At 42.9% G+C, this 19,103-nt stretch overlaps 1 protein-coding gene across 1 annotated transcript in view; it reads left to right on the top strand.

Moving 5' to 3' along the window:
- msna (moesin a) overlaps positions 1 to 18,881 on the top strand; it is a 109,032-nt gene extending 90,151 nt beyond the window's left edge. The window contains exons 6-13 of the mRNA XM_072505582.1: positions 1,772 to 1,918; positions 2,969 to 3,065; positions 4,478 to 4,641; positions 5,484 to 5,614; positions 8,831 to 8,991; positions 11,511 to 11,603; positions 15,518 to 15,754; positions 16,903 to 18,881. Coding sequence (XP_072361683.1) covers positions 1,772 to 1,918; positions 2,969 to 3,065; positions 4,478 to 4,641; positions 5,484 to 5,614; positions 8,831 to 8,991; positions 11,511 to 11,603; positions 15,518 to 15,754; positions 16,903 to 17,067 — 1,195 coding nt within the window. The 3' untranslated portion in view covers positions 17,068 to 18,881. The remainder of the gene's footprint in view (positions 1 to 1,771; positions 1,919 to 2,968; positions 3,066 to 4,477; positions 4,642 to 5,483; positions 5,615 to 8,830; positions 8,992 to 11,510; positions 11,604 to 15,517; positions 15,755 to 16,902) is intronic.
- The last annotated feature ends 222 nt before the right edge of the window (positions 18,882 to 19,103 follow it).

Raw genomic sequence — 19,103 nt, 5'->3', positions numbered from 1 at the left:
AAATGTCCTCATAGCATTGGACTTCTTGTTAGCAGCATCATTTTCTGTTGTCCCGTACCCATTCCCCACTGTTAATTTCGCTAAAAAAACAACTTGCAAATGTTTTGTCTTATAGATAGTTAGGTTTTGGTTTGAACCAGATTACATAATTAGACTGGGGGGTGGAGGAGAAAATGCCGAGGGTGGGGGTGGGAGAAAATGCTGAGGGTCAGGGGGGGGGGGGAGGAGGAAATGCTAGGGGGGGGCGGGGTGAAGGTGAGAGAGGAGAACAAGACACACCTGATTGCAGTCATACCTAGCACACAGGAAGTTGGTTGTTGGAGGTCAATCATCATAGTCCCAGGCCACCACTGCGGGAGTTTGTCTAGGTAGCGCCCTAAGCCCCAACCATCTTCAGTTGTTTCTTCAGCGACTGTCCCTCCATAACAGTCAGAACTGTTGGTGATTGCACCAGAGTTCAGCATGATTCTTGACTCCTCTGATACTGTAGCAGTCTCTGTCCATAAGCTTTCACTTCTGGCAATATCCTGGGCTGACAAATGGCAAGAAACATTGGTGCCACAAATGCCAGGCAATGCCCATTCCCAACTAGAGAGAATGTGTCATCTCCACTGGACATTCAATGACATTGCTATCTTTGAATTCTCCCACTATCACCATCCTGGGGTTTGCCATTGACCAGGAACTGGACTGCACAAGACCAATAAATGCTGTGGCTATAAGAGCAAGTCGGAGGCAGGGAATTTGTGCAGTGAGTAACTCTACCTCCTGACTCCCCAAAGCCTGTTCACCATCTGCAAGGCACAAGCAGGATTGTGATGGAATACTTCCCACTTGCCTGGATAAGGGTGGGTGCAGCTCCAACAACACTCGAAGCAGCACTTAGTCCCGTTTCCTGCACTGAGGAGCCCCACTCACCAGAATTCTTCAGTGCAGCAGAGATTGGGCCGTCATTTTTTTCCCAATCTCTCTTACCAACACCCCCCCCCCCCCCCCCCCCCCCCCGGGCCCTGTTTCCAGGGCCCTTGGGGTGGGGGTCACCTCACCTCACCACACATGCACATCTGGGCCCGGTCCCTGTCAGTGTAAAAATGCCAGCTTGGCACCTTGGCAGTGCCTGGGTGGCACCAGCAGTGCCAGGGTACCATCCTGTCCAAAGGGCATGCACCTGAGGGGCCTCCAATCCCCTAGGAGGCCCCCACAAGTGCCGTTCTATCTGGTCCCTGTTTGTGGGTCCAGTACTGAATGGTGCTTGCCTGAGGTCTGATGCGAAGGGGTTAGATACCAATGTGTCGGTTCCCTCCAGAACCTGCAGTTTAGAGTGAGACTAACTGTCTCGCTCTAATACACAGATTTGCCAAAAAGTGATTGCGATTCACATCGCGACGTCTCTCGAGATCGCGTTGGATCTCACGAGGCATAGCCGGGCAGATCCTAGCAACGGGGTCTCCCAGCATCTACTGGCCATGTTGCACTGTGCTGACTTTCGGGCGTAATGTGGCCATTAGATCGTGCCCTTTATTTCCGTTCCTTCAATTCTGGAACTGCTTTCTAATAGCACGGTGGGTGTACCTACACCACATGGACTGCGGGTGACTCCTCATCACCACATTCCCAACAGCAATTGGGGATGGGTAATAAAGCTGGCCAAGCCCGTGGCATCCAAATTAAAAAAACATATATATATTTTTTGTTTCTTCATCCTCTTGTCTTAAAACTGGTATTTAAACATTTAATGGAATTTAATATTGATGCCTACTTTCATTGATAGGGAGGATGCTATGATGGAATATCTGAAGATTGCTCAAGATCTTGAAATGTATGGTGTTAACTACTTCAACATCAAAAACAAAAAAGGCTCTGAACTGTGGCTTGGAGTCGACGCTCTTGGATTGAACATCTATGAACATGATGATCGGTAAGTGCCTCCCATGTGGAATGCTGTCTGTAATATAAGCAAATGGGTGATGAAATAGAGGCAGATAAGTACATTTTTAACACCCTTGGGCCGCTGTACTGCCCTCGACGTTAAACCCTGGGGTTGCAAAACTAGCCACAAATGGTTAGCTAGATATCCAAATTCACATTTAATTTGGAGTAATGAGCACAGTCATTTCGATCCATGGACCCCCTGCAGCAGCAGTGCACAGAAGTTTTTTAATTCGGAGTAATGGACACAGTCAGTCATTCAGCTTGACTTATTAGAATAACTGATCCAGAGCAGTAGAAATAAGTAAGCTAACCATAATGAGCAGCTCCAACAGGGAACATCATGGCAATGGGCAAGCAACATCCAAGCATTTTAATAATCTAAACCTTCTGTGCGTCCACATCTCAGCAAATACCACTTAACTGCTGGAAGCTACACTGATTAGAATCATTGCAGAGTTCAATGAAAAGTGATAAAACATGTTAGCATGTGAGTAAATGGATACATGGAAGTGCATTTATCTGTATTTTAAAGCTTTGCATAAGCCAAAACAGCTGTTGGCACAGTCATGCCTGTGGCTGGTCAGGGGTTTGTTATGTATTAACTTAAACACGTGGCTGGCTGGTATATTGACCTGTGAACTGCACACCACAACCAAGACCAATCCTGCCCTCGCCTGCTATTTACCCATGCAATTTAAGGCGAGAATCTTGCCTGCGAGTTTTTTCTTCCTCCCTTTCTCAGTCCCCCACATCTGCACCAAATCCCAGGGCCCCACAAATAAATTATAAAGTTCTAATTGCTGCTTTGACTGCAATTAGTTAATGCAACATAAAACCAGTAATTGAGCCTAGAATCTAATCTAAATGACTTATTACACTGGGGCAGTGCTTTAACCCATGTGGAAGCTGCTGAGTTTACAGTGAAGGAAGTGGGGCAGAAGATAAGAGGTGGGAGAAGATTTTGAATGTACTGTGAGGACTGGGAAGTGTGGGTATCCTTTTGTGGTTGTTGAACTGGAATATTTCTATTTTTAAGGTTGACACCCAAGATTGGGTTCCCATGGAGTGAAATCCGAAACATTTCATTTAATGACAAGAAATTTATTATCAAACCGATTGATAAGAAAGCACCAGTAAGTATGTTACATCAAAAAATAGGCCAGCTGAGCTTCACCTGCAAACTAATCCCTCCACCTTCAGCTTACTGTATTGGTCTTTATCCTGGAGTCAATTACTCTTAGTTTCGGAGTCCAGATGTAGCCCTACCAGAGCACTGTAGCTGAAATGTGACTTCAGTTGATAATGGAACCCAATACCCCTCCAGAATGAAAGAGTACTTGTTGCAGTGACATCATGGTTGTGTTGTAATTCACCGACTGACCACAAGGAGTCTCTTTAGTATGTAAGTGAATGTTAGAGTCAGGTGACCTCAAATGGATGAGGGGGCTGGAAGAGCAGTTGCTTGTGCATGTTCGTACTGTTATTCATCTGTTTTGTATATATTTGACTCACAGTTCATGTTAATAAATTGTTTATAGCTTTAGCTACAAGTATTTTTGTAATATAAATCAGGCCATCCAACAAGAAAATATTTTGTTTATTTGTTCATGGGGTGTGGGTGTTGTGGGCTGGCAAGCATTTATTGCCCTTGAGGGGGCAGTTAAGAGTCAACCACATTGCTGTGGGTCTGGACACATGTAGGCCAGACCAGATAAGGACGGCAGATTTCCTTCTCTAAAGGGCATTAGTGAACCAGATGGGTTTTTACAACAATCAGCAATTACACTTGTGTTCCAAATAACGGTCACTGGCAACAGTTTTGGCAATGGGCAGGTTAAACTGTTCAACAGTGGGACTTCTGCTCTTCAGTGGGAGGAAGTCCTGCCATTGGGCATTGCAGGCCCATCTAATTGGTCAGCATCTCCCTCAATCTGAATAGTGCCAGAGCTCATTAGTGAGCACTGCAGAAAGAAGCCCAAAGAGGATCATGGCTGCCTAGGAAAGGCAAGTTTTAAAGTGCGAGGGATCTTAAAGCCCAGAGAGGTGGGGGGTTGGGTTTGTAGGACTGACAGCGCACCAGGAAAATGGGGGAAAGTACTCCTTCCCTCCTACCTTTTTTCCTGCGGGCTTTAAAAGAATGGACCACACCCTCCTGACTGTGCACGCCAACCATATTATGGCCTGGGCAGCATATTATTCAGTCAATAGGCGTGCTAAACAGCAATTATTCATTTGAAAAGTCCGTGTTGGCTGCCTGCCCATCTAGTGTATTATGGGGATTGAGTTAGGGGTGGGTAGGAAGGTGGTGAGTCAGGCTGCCATAATATTTTACGTGCTCCTCTGCTGGAAACCTGATTGGCAGGGGCATGTAAAATCCAGGCCTTGAAATGTTGAAAGATCTATCTTTGTTCATGCAGTTTTCCTAGTTGAGAGCCTGGGGAGTAACACAGGATAAAGTGGAGAAGAGGTAGTGATATGGGTTTGTGCTCTCTGATTATATGCATGATGCAGTCTGCTTTGTAATGTATTAATTCTATCTTCATAGGATTTCATATTCTATGCACCTCGTCTCCGCATTAACAAACGTATCCTGGCATTGTGCATGGGGAACCATGAACTGTATATGCGCAGACGTAAGCCAGATACCATTGAAGTCCAGCAGATGAAGGCTCAGGCTAGAGAAGAGAAACATCAGAAACAGCTGGAAAGGTCAGGAATGTTTTCTGATTTGAAGCAGTAGTGATTTTCAATCTGTAGACTTTAATCGTGGAAGTTAAAAATAATGTTGGTGTGTTCTATTTCACTGACTGCACGCACATTCCATTGGAGGAGCTTCCCATTGTCTGAGATTGCAATATCCACATTGGGCAATGCAACAGGACTCTTAGCAAAATTTTTGGTTGTGCTTTGGAGATTCTTGTATGTATCCCATTCTTCAAATGAAACGCGCAACTAAGGTCCTGCTGTCTTTTTAACCGGATGATCCGAATATGCCATTGAGGAACAAGGAACTTTGGCAAGCTGTATTGTGCCTAATGCTATTCCTTCAACAGAGTTATGGTTATAAAATATTTATGGTTTGAAATGGCTGCTACTTCTATCTGCATAACTCGCTGCACTCCCAAGAGAAATTAATTCCGGAGAACCGATTGATGCATTTAAGCTGAAGAAGAAGGCACTGTTTATATTAACACATTTAAAAAAAAAAAAAAAAAAAAAAAAGTTACATCCCCCTCTTTTCCCAATTACCAAGAGCTGGTGTTTTCAAAAATCATCGGCAGGATTTTCCAGCCCTTCCCGCCATCTGGATCTTCCAGTCCTGCCAAAGTCAACTCCAGTTCAATGGGTTCCCCGACAATGGGGCGGGTCAGCCATGCAAAGCCCATAGACTTTGGCAGGACCAGAAGATACCAATGGCTTGCAGCAGCCAATTTTTTTTTTGGGTGGGGGAGGGGGGAGAAAGAGGGGAGATATCAGCTTATATTTGACATTCCGTTTTGATTAAAATTTAATTTTAAAAGTTGATTTCTAAAAGTGTTTGTTGTCTCTAGAGCACAGCTAGAAAATGAGAGAAAGAAGAGAGAGCAAGCGGAGAAAGAGAGAGAGAATATAGAACGTGAAAAGGATGAATTGATGGAGAGGCTGAAGCAGATCGAAGAACAGACTCAAAAAGCCCAAAAAGGTACATTGATTTGGTAGAGGAGCAATTGATCTGAATGGACGACATGCTTCTGTTGTTGTCTTGATATTGATTATTTAATGAGTTAGAACGAAGGAAAGCCTCTGAACCATAAGTATTCCTTAAAGAAGCTTCTCATCCTATTGCATTTCTAGGAGAGGGACAAACCTATTCTTCAGCACTGATTTGTAATTATATAGGATATCATATTTTCTACATGGGAATGAATGGCCTTTCTGGGAATTATTATACTTTATAAACATGAAAAAGTCTTTATAAACATGAAAAAGACTCAAATAATGATTCAACAATATTTCTCCTCTCCAATAATTTGATCTCCTGGGAAAAGTTAAATTTTGTAGAGAACAAAGTTGGTCAATATATTGAATTTGGGAGGAGGGGTAGAATTTAGACTTGTGTCCCAACACCTCCCTATCTTTCATCCAGTCACATTAACCTCCTCGCTTAGTCAGATCTATTTTAATAATCTGATTAGTAGGTGCCAAGGACCTGGGTTCAATCCTGACCCCGGGTCACTGTCCGTGTGGAGTTGGCACATCCTCCCCATGTCTGTGGGTCTCGGTTCAGCAGACCTGACCGGGATTTATTTCTGCTGTGAAGCGGAATCTTCTTTGACTTCGGCATCCCCAATAGCCAAATAAACTGCTGACTCCAAGACTGGACAGGATGCCAGACAGTAATTGGAGGTGATTCTTTTATATAGAACAAGGGGAAATTATTCTATGGATCACTGAGCAATTGTGAAATTATTTTGCTCAGGTTTGTGGGTGTAAGGACCCGGGTGGAGAAAGGAAGGAAAAACCCCCACCAATGTTTAGTTGTCATTCTCCTCGGCCCTTTACTTTCCTCCCTGCTTGAAACAGAGTGGGCACATAAATCACAAGAAAGGGCCCCATTGGGGGCCACACAGTCAAATATTTTCAATTTTGTTTTTCAAACAAGAAGTGGAACTGTCCAGCTACAGGCAATAACATCGCTTTCTTTTATTTGGGGTGGGGGCGGGGGGTTGTTTTGTGTAGCTGCAATACTTTCTATTTTTAATATTTTCTTGAAGCTGGCCATGTGGCTTTTTAAAAAGAAAACTATTCTGCCTTTTTTTTTAATTTAAAAAAAAAAAATAAAAAAATACGCTCCAGTATCCCAGGCTGAGGGCTGAATTGTTTATGAATTCGTGGATCATCGGTATAATGCAATAAAGGCTAAATGGACATTAGCTGACAAGGCTGCCATTGTTTGAAAAGGTGGGGCTGATTTAGGGCGGTATGATATAAATGGGCAAGAAATAAACAGTGGGGCAGGAAAGGTGGAACATGCAGCAGAGCCAGAGCAGGGTGATTTTTAAATAGCGCATGGGCAATGATGGCAAATGCTAGATTTTATTTTTGATTTGAGCAGTTGTGCCTCGATAAGCAGAAAGCAGTGAAAGGCCAATTGGTTGCCATAGGGGCTATAAGGCTGATTTTGATAAGCTGAATCATGAGTGTACGGGGGGTGTGGGGGGAAGGAATGGGGCAATTTTTAAGTCAGCAACTATATGTAATCTGTGATGCCCTCTTAACTGGCGAATAAGGGAAGCTAAGAGAATGCAAGGGTGCCACCTAATGGTCATTGGCCTGCGACTATAGACATGGATGGGGTAAGCATTTACTTTTTTTTTTTTATAAATTTATTTTTTTTCTTCTCCTTTTTCACATCTTCTCCCAAATTTACACCCACCAACAATTAACAAATGTCAATCCCCATATCAATAACAACAATCCCATCCTCCCACCAAACACTAGCCCGCATGTTCACACAAACAAATGTCAGAAAGGAATTGGGGATCACCCATAGTCACCATTAACACACACAGCCCCCCTCAACCCACACGCCCCAACTAATGTTCAATATTATCCAGTTCTTCAAAGTGCATAATGAATAATGCCCATGAATTGTAGAACCCCTCCATCCTTCCCCCTCAGTTCAAACTTAACCTTCTCAAGAGTCAAGAATTCCAACAGGTCTCCCTGCCATGCCAGGGCATAGGGTGGAGAGGGTGCTCTCCAACCTATCAGGATCCGCCTTCGGGCATCAACGAGGCGAAGGAACGAGGCGAAGGCTCCAACATCTGCCTCTGCACCCGTTTCCAACCCTGGCTGGTCCGACAACCCGAATATGGCCGCCCGGGTCCAGTTTCACGTGCACCACTTTAGAAATTACCCTAAAAACCTCCTTCCAGTAATCCTCTAGCTTTGGACAGGACCAAAACATATGAACGTGATTAGCGGGCACTCTTTCCCCCCCCCCCCCCCCCCCCCCCCCCCCCCCCCCAACGTTCACATGCATCTTCTACTCCTTCAAAGAATTGGCTCATCCTCACCCTCGTGAGGTGTGCTCTCTATACCACCTTCAGGTGTACCAGCCCCAACCTCACGCACAAAGTGGAGGCATTCACTCTCCGGAGCACCTCACACCAGAACCCCTCCTCTATATCCTCTCCTAACTCTTCCTCCCACTTTGCTTTGATCCCTTCCAGTGGTGCCTTCTCTTCCAAAATAGCTCCGTAAACCGCCAGCAATGTGGTGGCCGGCTCCACTGGGAAGCTCCATATCTCCTTTCTGGCAAAATCTCAAACCTGCATGTATGTACACATTTCCCCCTGCTCCAGCCCATACGTCACTTCCAGCTCCTTCAATCCTCCAAACCGACCCCTAAGAAACAATTCTTTTAGTGTCTTAATCCCCTTCTCCTCCCATTTCCGAAAATTTCCATCCCACTTCCCTGGCTCAAATCGGTGGTGCCCCTGAATTGGCATTTCCCTTGACCCTGCCCCCAACCCTAAGTGTTGGCAAAACTGCCTCCAAATTCTCGATGAAGCTATTATTACTGGACTCCGAGTATTTCCCCGGGGCCGTCGGGAGCGGCGCTGTTGCTAGTGTTTTCAATCCCGACCCCCTGCACAAACTCTCCCCTATTCTGATCCACTGGGAATCAACCCCTCTTACCCAGCTCCGCACCTTCTCCACATTCGCCGCCCAGTAATAATACATCCGGTTCAGAAGACCCAAACCCCCTCCCTGCCTTCCCCTCTGTAGCAGCAGGGGTAAGCATTTACAACATCTTGGCAGAAAATAAGCTTTTGTGGTCAGAATGCTTGATGTGCATGAGAATCATTATCCTGGGTAAATTGTAACATGCTGCTTCCATGTTATCTTCCAGAACTGGAACAACAAACTCGCAAAGCACTGGAGCTGGATCAAGAGAGGAAAACTGCCCAGGAGGAAGCTGAACGACTGGAACAAGAGCGTAGGTCTGCAGAGGAAACCAAGGCTGCCTTATTTGAGCAGTCCAAAAATCAGATGAAAAATCAGGAGGACCTGGTAAATAATTTCACTGCTACTATCAAAAGGAACTTAAATTTCTTTATAAATATGCTCAGTAAGGAATTTCAGTCCAATAGCTCAAGGTTCTAGACTCTAGATTTCTGCCAACATGCACAGTTCTGGCTCTTTTGTTTTGCTTATTATCATCCCACAGTCTAAGGAATGTGTGGGCGGAGCGGAGGGGGTCCCAAATTGAAGGCTTGCAACTTTATCCTCCGGTCTCCTGCATGGTCACTCAACTGACCAACCACATGATGGGAGGTCTGGGAATATAATCCCTTGCCTAATATCAGTGTCAATGTCAGCCTCTCCTCTGTTGCAGTTGACCCCCACCCCGTTAGCTGTGAATGATGGTGCTGCCATCCAGCACTGATGAATACTGAGCGACAATGCCCCATTAAAATGCTTTGTGTTCCAAAGGCTCAACACTAATTTTTTGATCCAGAGATGGTTTGGATCTTGATGGATGGAATTATATCTATTGAAGTGGCAGCACCACACAGCTGAGGCATTATCATTTTGGGGCTGGTCTGTTAACAGCAGTGTGATGCTTTACTACACACAGCAGGCGGCATTATAAGCAAGTTGATTCATTTTTACATTTGACATTTCCATTGTGATGGTGAAATGCATGCAGCATTGACTTGCCCAGTGCTTGGGCAGCACGGTGGCACAGTGGTTAGTACAGTTCCTTCACTGTTCCAGGATCCCAGGTTTGATTCCCGGCTTGAGTCACTGTCTGTGCGGAGTCTGCACTTTCTCCCCTTGTCTGCGTGGGTTTCCTCCGGCTGCTCCAGTTTCCTCCCACAGTCCAAAGATGTGCAGATTAGATGGATTGCCGTTGATAAATTGCCCGTGTCAAAAAGGTTACGTGGGCTTACGGATATAGGGTGGAGTCGCGGGGTGCTCTTTCCTTGGGGCCGGTGCAGACTCGATTGGCCAAATGACCTTCTGCACTGTAGATTCTATGATTGCTAAAACATGCTGCCATGGCTCAGCGTTTGGGCTGGGATTTTCAGGTCCCATCCATGGTGGGAAGTGGGGGGAAATCTGTGTCCAGCCACAGGTCCATTGACATTGGATGAGATTTTCCCAGTCCTTGGAAAATCGTGGCCTTTGTCTTTACTGTTAACTGACTTCAACCCCTGCAAAAAATCTCTGTTATACTGTGGATTTTGTTTTTGCATTTATATGTTAATTTTGAGATCAAACTTTTGCTGTGACTTTATTTCCAAAACAAGGTGAAAAGTGCTATGGAATGGAACATACCATTTCAGGTACACCATGCTGTAAACATCTATCTATTAAACATTGCAAAAATAGGTGTAGCAGTTAAATGCTGAGTAATGTGTGTTTGATTTTACTCTGATGTGTACCTCGGCCACCGGCACCAGAAGAGCATCCTCTGATGAATCAATGTGACTTTGTTTTTTCCAGTTTCATCCTGTCTGAGACTTTTGTGCTAAATATTGATCCTGATCATTACAAAAATGAACTTGTGGCTTGGACCTACAGTAAGATTTGTGCTAGGATTTTCCAGTGCACTTTTCCCAAAACCAGCACAAAGATCACAGTGCAAATCAAGCTTCTGTGAACCTTCGCACTATAAAAATAATCATGCTCGCAATTTGCATGCCCCATATTGAATTAAACACCCCCGGAGTCAAACTAATTGCACCTATTTGTGAGTCTTTATAGGCATACCAGATCTTTTGGGCAGACGGACTTTTTTTTTTTCTCCAATTAAGGAGCAATTTAACGTGGCCAATCCACCTACCCTGCAAATCTTTGGGTTGTGGGGGTGAGACCCACACAGACACAGGGAGAATGTGCAAATTCCACACGGACAGTGACATGGGGCCGGGATCAAACCGGGATATTTGGCGCCATGAGGTAGCAGTGCTAACTGTGCCATTTTTAAAGTTTTTTTAAATAAACTTTTTGCTCTATGTAGGGTGCTCTTTCAAAGGGTCGGTGCAGAGTCACTGGCCAAATGGGTTCCTGCATTGTAGGGATTCTATAATAACCAGAAAATGATCATGTATAGCTGCTTATTTTTAGTCATTTGTAATTTTAAAATCTATAATTTCGAGTCCTGTTTGGACTAGACATTTTTGGTGGTAAATCCTTTTCAGCTGTATAATCAAATTGCTCTAGGTTAGTATATCAAAAAGCAAACTAGAAGATAAATTACATTGCCAAATGCTGAATGTGCTAGCTCAGCAGAATTTGTTCAGTGGTATGCAAATGAGTGAGCAAGCAGGAACTCTGGGCAAAAAACTTTTCTCCAAACGAATGGTTTAAGGGTCCTGATTGCCGATTGAGCCCTCAGCATTAACTCTACCCCAGATATTTAAATTTTCTTCTAGTTTCCAAAACACTAATTTTGATGCAATATTAGCGCTCCTTTTATTAAAAAAAATCTTAAAGACTGAAGCAAATTTGGTTTATGAAGTTTACTCCTTCCATTTTGATGGGCAAGTCACTCCATGGGACCTTATCTTTTTTCTTCGTAGGCTGCTGAACTTGAACATCTCACTTCCAAAATAAATATATTAGAGGAAACCAAGAAGAAGAAGGAAGAGGAGGCCTCTGAGTGGCAGCAGAAGGTAAGGCTATATGACTCTTGAGGGATTAGAATACCCGGTTGCTTGTATATTTTTCCTGATTCCCCTCTGTTGCTGAGCTACAGTTCCATGTAAACAAACAGAGCATGCTCAAACATAGTTCTTGGGTGCAGATGCTGGTTGACCATGGAAAGTAACACCGAGCTACCAAACCTCATCTTGTTGCACTACATTTCTATCCCTCTTCGGTTCTGTGAAGAGTCATTTGGATTTGAAACATTAACTCTGCTTCTCTCTCCACAGCTGCTGCCAGAACTGCTGAGTTTATCCAGCACTGTTTTTATCTCCTTGTTGCGATGCCTACACATGGGTTCTTTCCAGCAGGAACCATTTGAGTTTTTTTATTTCCCCCCTCCCCCCACCTCTTCTTCATCTTGTATGAGTTATCATTAAACAATTAGTGGAATGTGATATTAATATAGGGGTTTCCCATTTTAAATGTTGGCTTAAGCAGTTTCAATATTAAATGTCAGTCCAATTATGTGTCAATTGTGACTCCAATATAGATGTGGTTTGTGAGCTATGCACAAGATTTTAAATGAGAGAGAATACTTGAAGACAAGTATTTGTTCTTCCCTTATAAGGATATGACTGTGATTCTATTTCTGGATTGTTTGGCTTTCCTGCCTTGTCCTTGCAAATGGTACATGATTTCCTTTTTTTGAAAAATAGTATGTTCCTGCCTCTCCAGACATCAGAGTCAACTAGAACTGCAGTGTGGGTATAACCTTGCAATAGAGCAGCAGGGATGTAACGGCCAAGGCTCCCAATTCCAATCTCCATACAATTCCCCCTGCTGGCAAATGTTTTGAGTGAATTTGGGGGCCTCCATAGTCACATTGTCTCTTCAATTGCTGCGTGATTAAGAGGGGTCCTGAACACAAACTAGAAGATAATTTAGCCGCAATCTAGATTTGGCGATTACAAAGCTAATACTACGAAAGTCAATGGTAAATGAGCTGTTTTCACTAGAATAGTTTGTTAACAACCTCTCATAGAGACTGTTGATGTTTAGAAAGAAATTTAAACTTCCAATTAATCGGGTCTTAACTATGCACGGTAGCACCGTGGTTAGCACTGTTGCTTCGCAGCTCCAGGGTCCCACGTTCGATTCCTGGCTTGGTTCACTATCTGTGCAGAGTCTGCACATTCTCCTGTGCCTGCATGGGTTTCCTCCAGGTGCTCCAGTTTCCTCCCACAAGTCCCGAAAGACATACTGTTGGGTAATTTGGACGTTCTGAATACTCCCTCTGTGTACCCAAACAGTGGCAACTAGGGGCTTTTTACAGTAACTTCATTGCAGTAAGCCTACTTGTGACACAGATTATTATATTAAATTATTAAAATAATCACACTTTTTGTCGGCAACTTGATCTTCACCTATTGCAAATTACGGTCCTTTTAGCAAGCAGACCATAGTTGTTCCCAATGGCATCCTGTTTTGCCGAGGTGTAACTTCAAGTGACCACCTTCCTCAAGTATCCATCACCAGCAGTAAAGCCTGCCCTGATGATTTCCTCCCCTCTGTCGTGTTGGGTGTTCTGATGCACAAATGATCCAACACGGCTGTAGATGGTACAACTCTGTTTTATTGTCTTAAACAATGACAACTACTAACTACTGGCTTAGGTTCGTGCTTCACCGGCTAACCTGTGGACCCAGCCCTATCACTGTCTTAGTGAGGCACTCAGCACATGGTCTATGTCTGAGTGGCACGCTGTGAGCTCTGTGCTCTGAGCTATCTCCTGGTAAAATGAGCGGGAACTGTGGTGTTCCCTGTTTTATAGTGCGTGTGCTCTCACTGGTGATTGGCTGCGATGTTATGTGTGCTGGTTGGTCCAACTCCCTGACAATCAGTGTGTGTGTGATTGCACCATGATATGCTGATGTGGATATCATGACACCCTCCACCCCACCAAATCTGTCGACGACTGCAGCCCAACCATCTCCCGACTGCAGCCCAACCATCTGCCTCCATATCTGGCTGTGGTAGCTCATAAAGTCGAGCAGCCTTTTCTCTCTCTGCTAAGCCTCTGATGTCTCTCTATGTTGTTCGTGTGGGAAAGTCTAGTAACCTTATCTGCAAATTAAAAATGGCTTGACCCACCTCCCCACGACAGCATGAAACACATTAATTTGCATCCAGGTAGCAATGCACTAATTAGCTATCTTTTCCTCCCAACTCCCTTCAATGTTGGAAGTAAATGGACAATGTACTGTGCAGCTGCTTGCAACCAGATACCTATAACTCCATGTGGGGCTTTCCGTCTGGGCTGTACTCCTGGTAAACCCAGAGACTGCTTGGGGCTTTAGGAGACTGGGCTACACTCTTGGTTAACTTGGACTGTTCCTATGGTCTCCCAAGTGCCTTTTGCCACCTCGGTAAAATCAAATCCCTCTTTTGATCTCTTAACAATCAAACCACCCAGGCTTGCTTTCAGAACATGATGACCCTTCATTTACTCAAACTTTAAAGCTAGAATCCCTAAATATTATCTTTTTAAACCATGAAATTGAAATCCCTACAGTGCAGAAGGAGGCCATTTGGTCCATGAGTCTGCACTGACCCTCCGAAAGAGCACACTGCCTCGGCCCACTCCCCTGCCCTATCCCTGTAACCCCATCAACCTGCGCATCTTTTGGATAACTGGGCCTTGCAAACTGTTCATTGCACATCCTGGACAAAAAACTAAGATATTCATTGTTAGATTAGTTGGTTTGTTTCAATCTTCACACTGAAACTGGGTATTGACAGTGCAGCTACTACCGCTCCTTAAGGGGTAATGGTTCAGTTGAGGCAGCGAGCATCCAATGCAATTTTACTGTAGGGGGAAATGAATTGGCTATATGGGAGGTGAGAACGAAAAGGATTCAACAGATAGTGGGCTCTTCAGCACCCCCACCACATTTTGCCCATTTGCTGCCATGCTGATTGATGCCAGAGGATGGTGCAATTAAACATCAGCTCTTCCATTTGTCCTAGTGAGTTTTCAGAAATTTTTTATTAATACCAACCCATTTAACATTCGTGTCAATTTTCTTCAGTGGGTGTTTATTGGCTGCAGCATGGCTCTGACTCAGCTGCTTCAGTTTTTGTGTCCGGCTTAAAATCATCTGCGACATGTCTTTTTGGCTTGAATCTATTGGAGGCTGTCGCAAGTTTACTTGGATTATGAATCAACTAATTGTCTCGTTGGGCAGGGCAGGTGGTCTTTTTAAGGTATTTTTTTTACAATACAGCTGTGGCGGTGATGGTTCACACTGTACTTGGGACTGAGGTGAGAAGAAATGTTTTCACCCAAGGAGTGAAAAAATGTGTCGAATTCACTACCACAAAGTGGTTGAGGTGAAAACATTGTGTAATTTCAAGAAAGAATTAGATCTAGCTCTTGGGGCTATATGGGGGAGGGGGGGAGAAAGGTGTGATCAGGTATTGAACTTGATGATCAGCTGTGATCATAATGAATGGCAGAGCAGGTTCAAAGGGCCAAATGCCCTTCTCCCTAATGTGCACTGCCCAAAAGTCATGATCTGACACAACCTCACTCTCATTTTGAGATCAAGTCTTGGCACTTTTAGCTTCCACTTTGCAAGTTTTGTATTATTCCAAAGCCGTCAACACCTGACACCAAACATGTAGGGTCCATGTGCCTTAAACTAGTTTTCTGCCAATGTTTGAGTTTTCCTTTCCACTTTTGTCTCTTGCTTTCGGGCAACCTAATCAAGCAAATGAAATTGTCTGCCATCACAAAAAAAGTGTGTTTTGTCATTGCTTTGGTCAGGAACTGTACAGAACAAAATTGTAATGTTTGTGACTATGACTTTATTATTGGTATGATGAAAGTTCATTGTTGAGTCAAATGTAGTAGTAATTGCAATTATGCACTATTGTGCAGGCTGCAGTAGCACAAAATGATCTGGAAAAGACCAAAGAGGAACTTAAATTAGCCACAGCAGCCCCACCCATCCAAGTGACCATCCTGCAAGCGGAGAATGAGCATGCTGATGAGCAGGATGAGAATAGTGCAGAGGCTAGTGCTGAACTCATTTCGGAGGGAACCGTTCAAGATCGCAGTGAGGAAGAGAGGTTGACTGAGGCAGAGAAAAACCAACGTGTACAGAAGCAGCTACAGGTATGTACATTTACCAATCTGATGTACAGTTGGGATTCAGCTCAAATGATTGTTATTAGCACTACCCTCTTGTGAACAGGAACAGCAGAAGGCTATTCCATTATGGGCTATTCCATACCTGGCCTGTTCTGACTTTTTCATTGCGCTTTCCAATTAAGTATTTGCCTTTTTTAAGCACTTGATTTTGCATCTTTAGTTTTCCATGTTTTGTGCAATATTCGCGTACACACCACTTTTGGTTTGAAATTTTTCTTGATTTTTGATTAATTGACTTCCTATCAATTTATGGTTGTCCATTTTATTCTAGAGAGCCCTACTACATGGAAAAGCAATATACCCTTTCCATTCTATTATTTTAAGTCCCTCCAATTAGAATCTTGCCTTTCAACGAATATGGCCCACATTTGCCAATCACGAACGTTGTTCCTTCAGTGAATCGTTGCTGAATTCTCCCAAGTCAGTGTATTTATAAGGTAGGGTGGCCAAAATTTAGCACAATTTGGCACTATGTAAATTCTGAAGTGTATATGCTTGCAGTGAAGCTAGCATAGCATATCAGTAGCTTTTATTTTTACCTCTTTGACCAAACTGCTGATGTTTATTTACTGATCCCTATCCTAATCTTCGATTATATGATCCTCTCTATGACTGGAATTAGTGTGCTTGGATCGATCCAAGCCCTGAATTGGACACATGTAGGTGAAAATGTTACAAGGGAGTTTCCTCAAAGTATTGAAGGCAGCTTGAAATCAAGTATGAGTGAATTAGATTCAAAATGGATTGTTTGGATTCTTGCTTAAGTGGTGTTGAATTCTGGTCCGAAAAATGTCGTGATCGAGCACACCCAAATGGGGAGAAGCATCTAAGATTTGGCCAAAGTGCTACTGCCCAATTTTATATTTAGGGTATTTTTCTGTAAAAAAATTTATTTTAAATATTTGAATTTGTTTATTGTTGTAATCAGCGACTCTGAGCTGTGTAGATGGGTAAAGTCTCTCTTGCCACAAGACTGTTCTAGGGAGGTCAATGGTCAGAAGTATCCGAGAGTGGCTCCATTAATTTTGCACTGGGGGCCAGCTAGAAATTTAATCTGGGCAACTTGCCTACAACCATCTTTTCTGATGACTGAAATGGTACTTTATCCATAGGCATTGACTTCTGAGCTGGCCCAGGCACGCGATGAGACCAAGAAAACGCGGAATGACCTGCTACATGCCGAGAACATGAAGGCAGGACGAGACAAATACAAAACCCTGAGACAGATTCGACAGGGCAACACCAAGCAGCGGATTGATGAATTTGAATCCATGTAAATCCCCATTTCCTGTGACCTGCGTAAGCCACTATATGGGAATGAATTTGGTTTAAATTAGGAGTTGCCGAGAAACCTTTTTTTTTTTTTTTTTTTAATTTTATTAATATATAGCTTGTGCAGATCAGCAACAGAGATGTATTAAATTGTTGTTTCGGAGTGTAGCAGAAATGTAGTCTTTGGTTATGAAGTTCAGAAAGATTGCCTTTTTTCTCCATGACGCAACTAGAATCTTCTCGAAGCCTTTTCCTTTATGCGCACACTTTCTGAGTAATTTAGTATTTGGGCTAATCTTTGATATGAGAATCTTCCTAAACTTTGGGATTTAAAATCCAAACTTTGGGTGTGGGTGGGGGGGGGATTGGGAAGAGAAAGATTTACTCAAGTTGGGTAGGAAGTTGCTAGATAATGGTCCACACCACACAAGAAGTGTGGCTCCTGGAATGTTCATACTTATAACTGTTGTGTTTGCCGTCTCACTTTAGCCTGTGGGTTGGTTTTCACAGTCTGGAGAATCTGGTTGCTACTCCCTATCCTGAGTCGGTGATTATTGCCAAGTGACCATCAGAACACTAAATGACTTTTGTTTAGTTGAGTTATGCCATTACAAAGATTATTGAACCATTATCTGTCTGAGAAGCCTCTATTCTTCCTCTATTCCTGTGAAACTAATTCTTATTGAATATTATAGAAGATTGGGCAGCAGTCAGGGCGATCCCTGTATTCCTTTGAGGTAATTTATGTTCCACTTTAAAAGATTTTATATGCACACTTCACTTAGTTGGCTGAAATTAGTGAGGCTATGCCTCTAATTTTTCAAGCTGCATATATATAATTCAGCTATGACTGGAGTACATTGCACTAAAATGTTAAATTCATAAGAAATTGCTAAGCTTGTAGGGGGGTTTTCTCCTTTGAGTGTCCACTCAAAGGTTATTGGGTTATCACTGGGTAGTAGCATTTCATGTGCATAGAGTTTTAATTTTGGAGAAATGTGCAAATTTGTACTATACCTTAGTGCCACAAAATTAGTAAGGAAGAATTTTATGTCAAGATTTCAAATTTGATTTACTTCAACTAAAATCCTTTTTCCAGCTGTACATTAAGGCCGGAAGCACTTGAGATATTGCTAATGCAGCCTGTTTTTGAGCTTCGTATTCCTAACTGAACCTCTCTTGCCAAGGGCTACCATTTAATGCTAAGTCGTATTCTTTTTTTATATAGAAATGAAAGTGCCAAAAAAAATCTATCTCAGTGTTACAATGTCTGTCTATTTTATTTGCAACCAAGATCACTCTGTGCAGTTGGTTGTTTTTTTCTAAATAGTATTATGTACTTGATGTAGTTACTTTGAACTTTAACTATGCAAAGTAGGAAGAGCAAAATTATTTTTTGTAACCAGATTATTGGTTTTGCAGACTATCATGTAACCATGCATTATGTATTTTGCAGGGTAATTGATTATAAGAACTGTGCAGTATTATATTAAGGAGACCGAATTGTTCAAGTCAAGTGTTGATCTTTTTATGGTATCTATTGCAATGACTTGTAAAATGGGCAATTTTGGTCAATAATAATGGGATTCTTCAGCTCTTTTGAGAAATGCTGCTTGATCTCCTTCTCAGTGGTTTGAATATTTTCTATATACATTTAAATAGAAAGTTGGCCAGTGTAAATTTTTTCTGCACTAGTGAAATCTACTCCCTATTTAACAATTAACAAATGGGATCTCGGTAACAAACTATTTGCTGTTTTGGGGGTTTGTATTCAATTTGTGGTCTTTCGGCTCTAATAAATTTTCATATTTCTGCATTAGTTTTGGTTGCCTTTTTTCACCCTTTTTAATATATTTTTAAACTTGTATCTTAGGAAAGTGGTTTTCATGTGTATGTGAGTGGGGCGTTGTTACAAATATGAACGGGGAGATCCTTCAACTTCCAAAGCCGTGTTGGCTCGCTATCCAAAAGGAAACGGTGTATTGATGCAAAATATGCTTTTTTTTTGTGTACAGTGACCAGAAATCTATAGGTCAACAAA

The sequence above is a fragment of the Scyliorhinus torazame genome, chromosome 5 (assembly GCF_047496885.1).
Source record: "Scyliorhinus torazame isolate Kashiwa2021f chromosome 5, sScyTor2.1, whole genome shotgun sequence".
Classification (NCBI taxonomy): domain Eukaryota; kingdom Metazoa; phylum Chordata; class Chondrichthyes; order Carcharhiniformes; family Scyliorhinidae; genus Scyliorhinus; species Scyliorhinus torazame.
The sequence above is the reverse complement of the archived record's forward strand: the minus strand, read 5'-3'. Positions and strand labels throughout refer to the sequence as shown.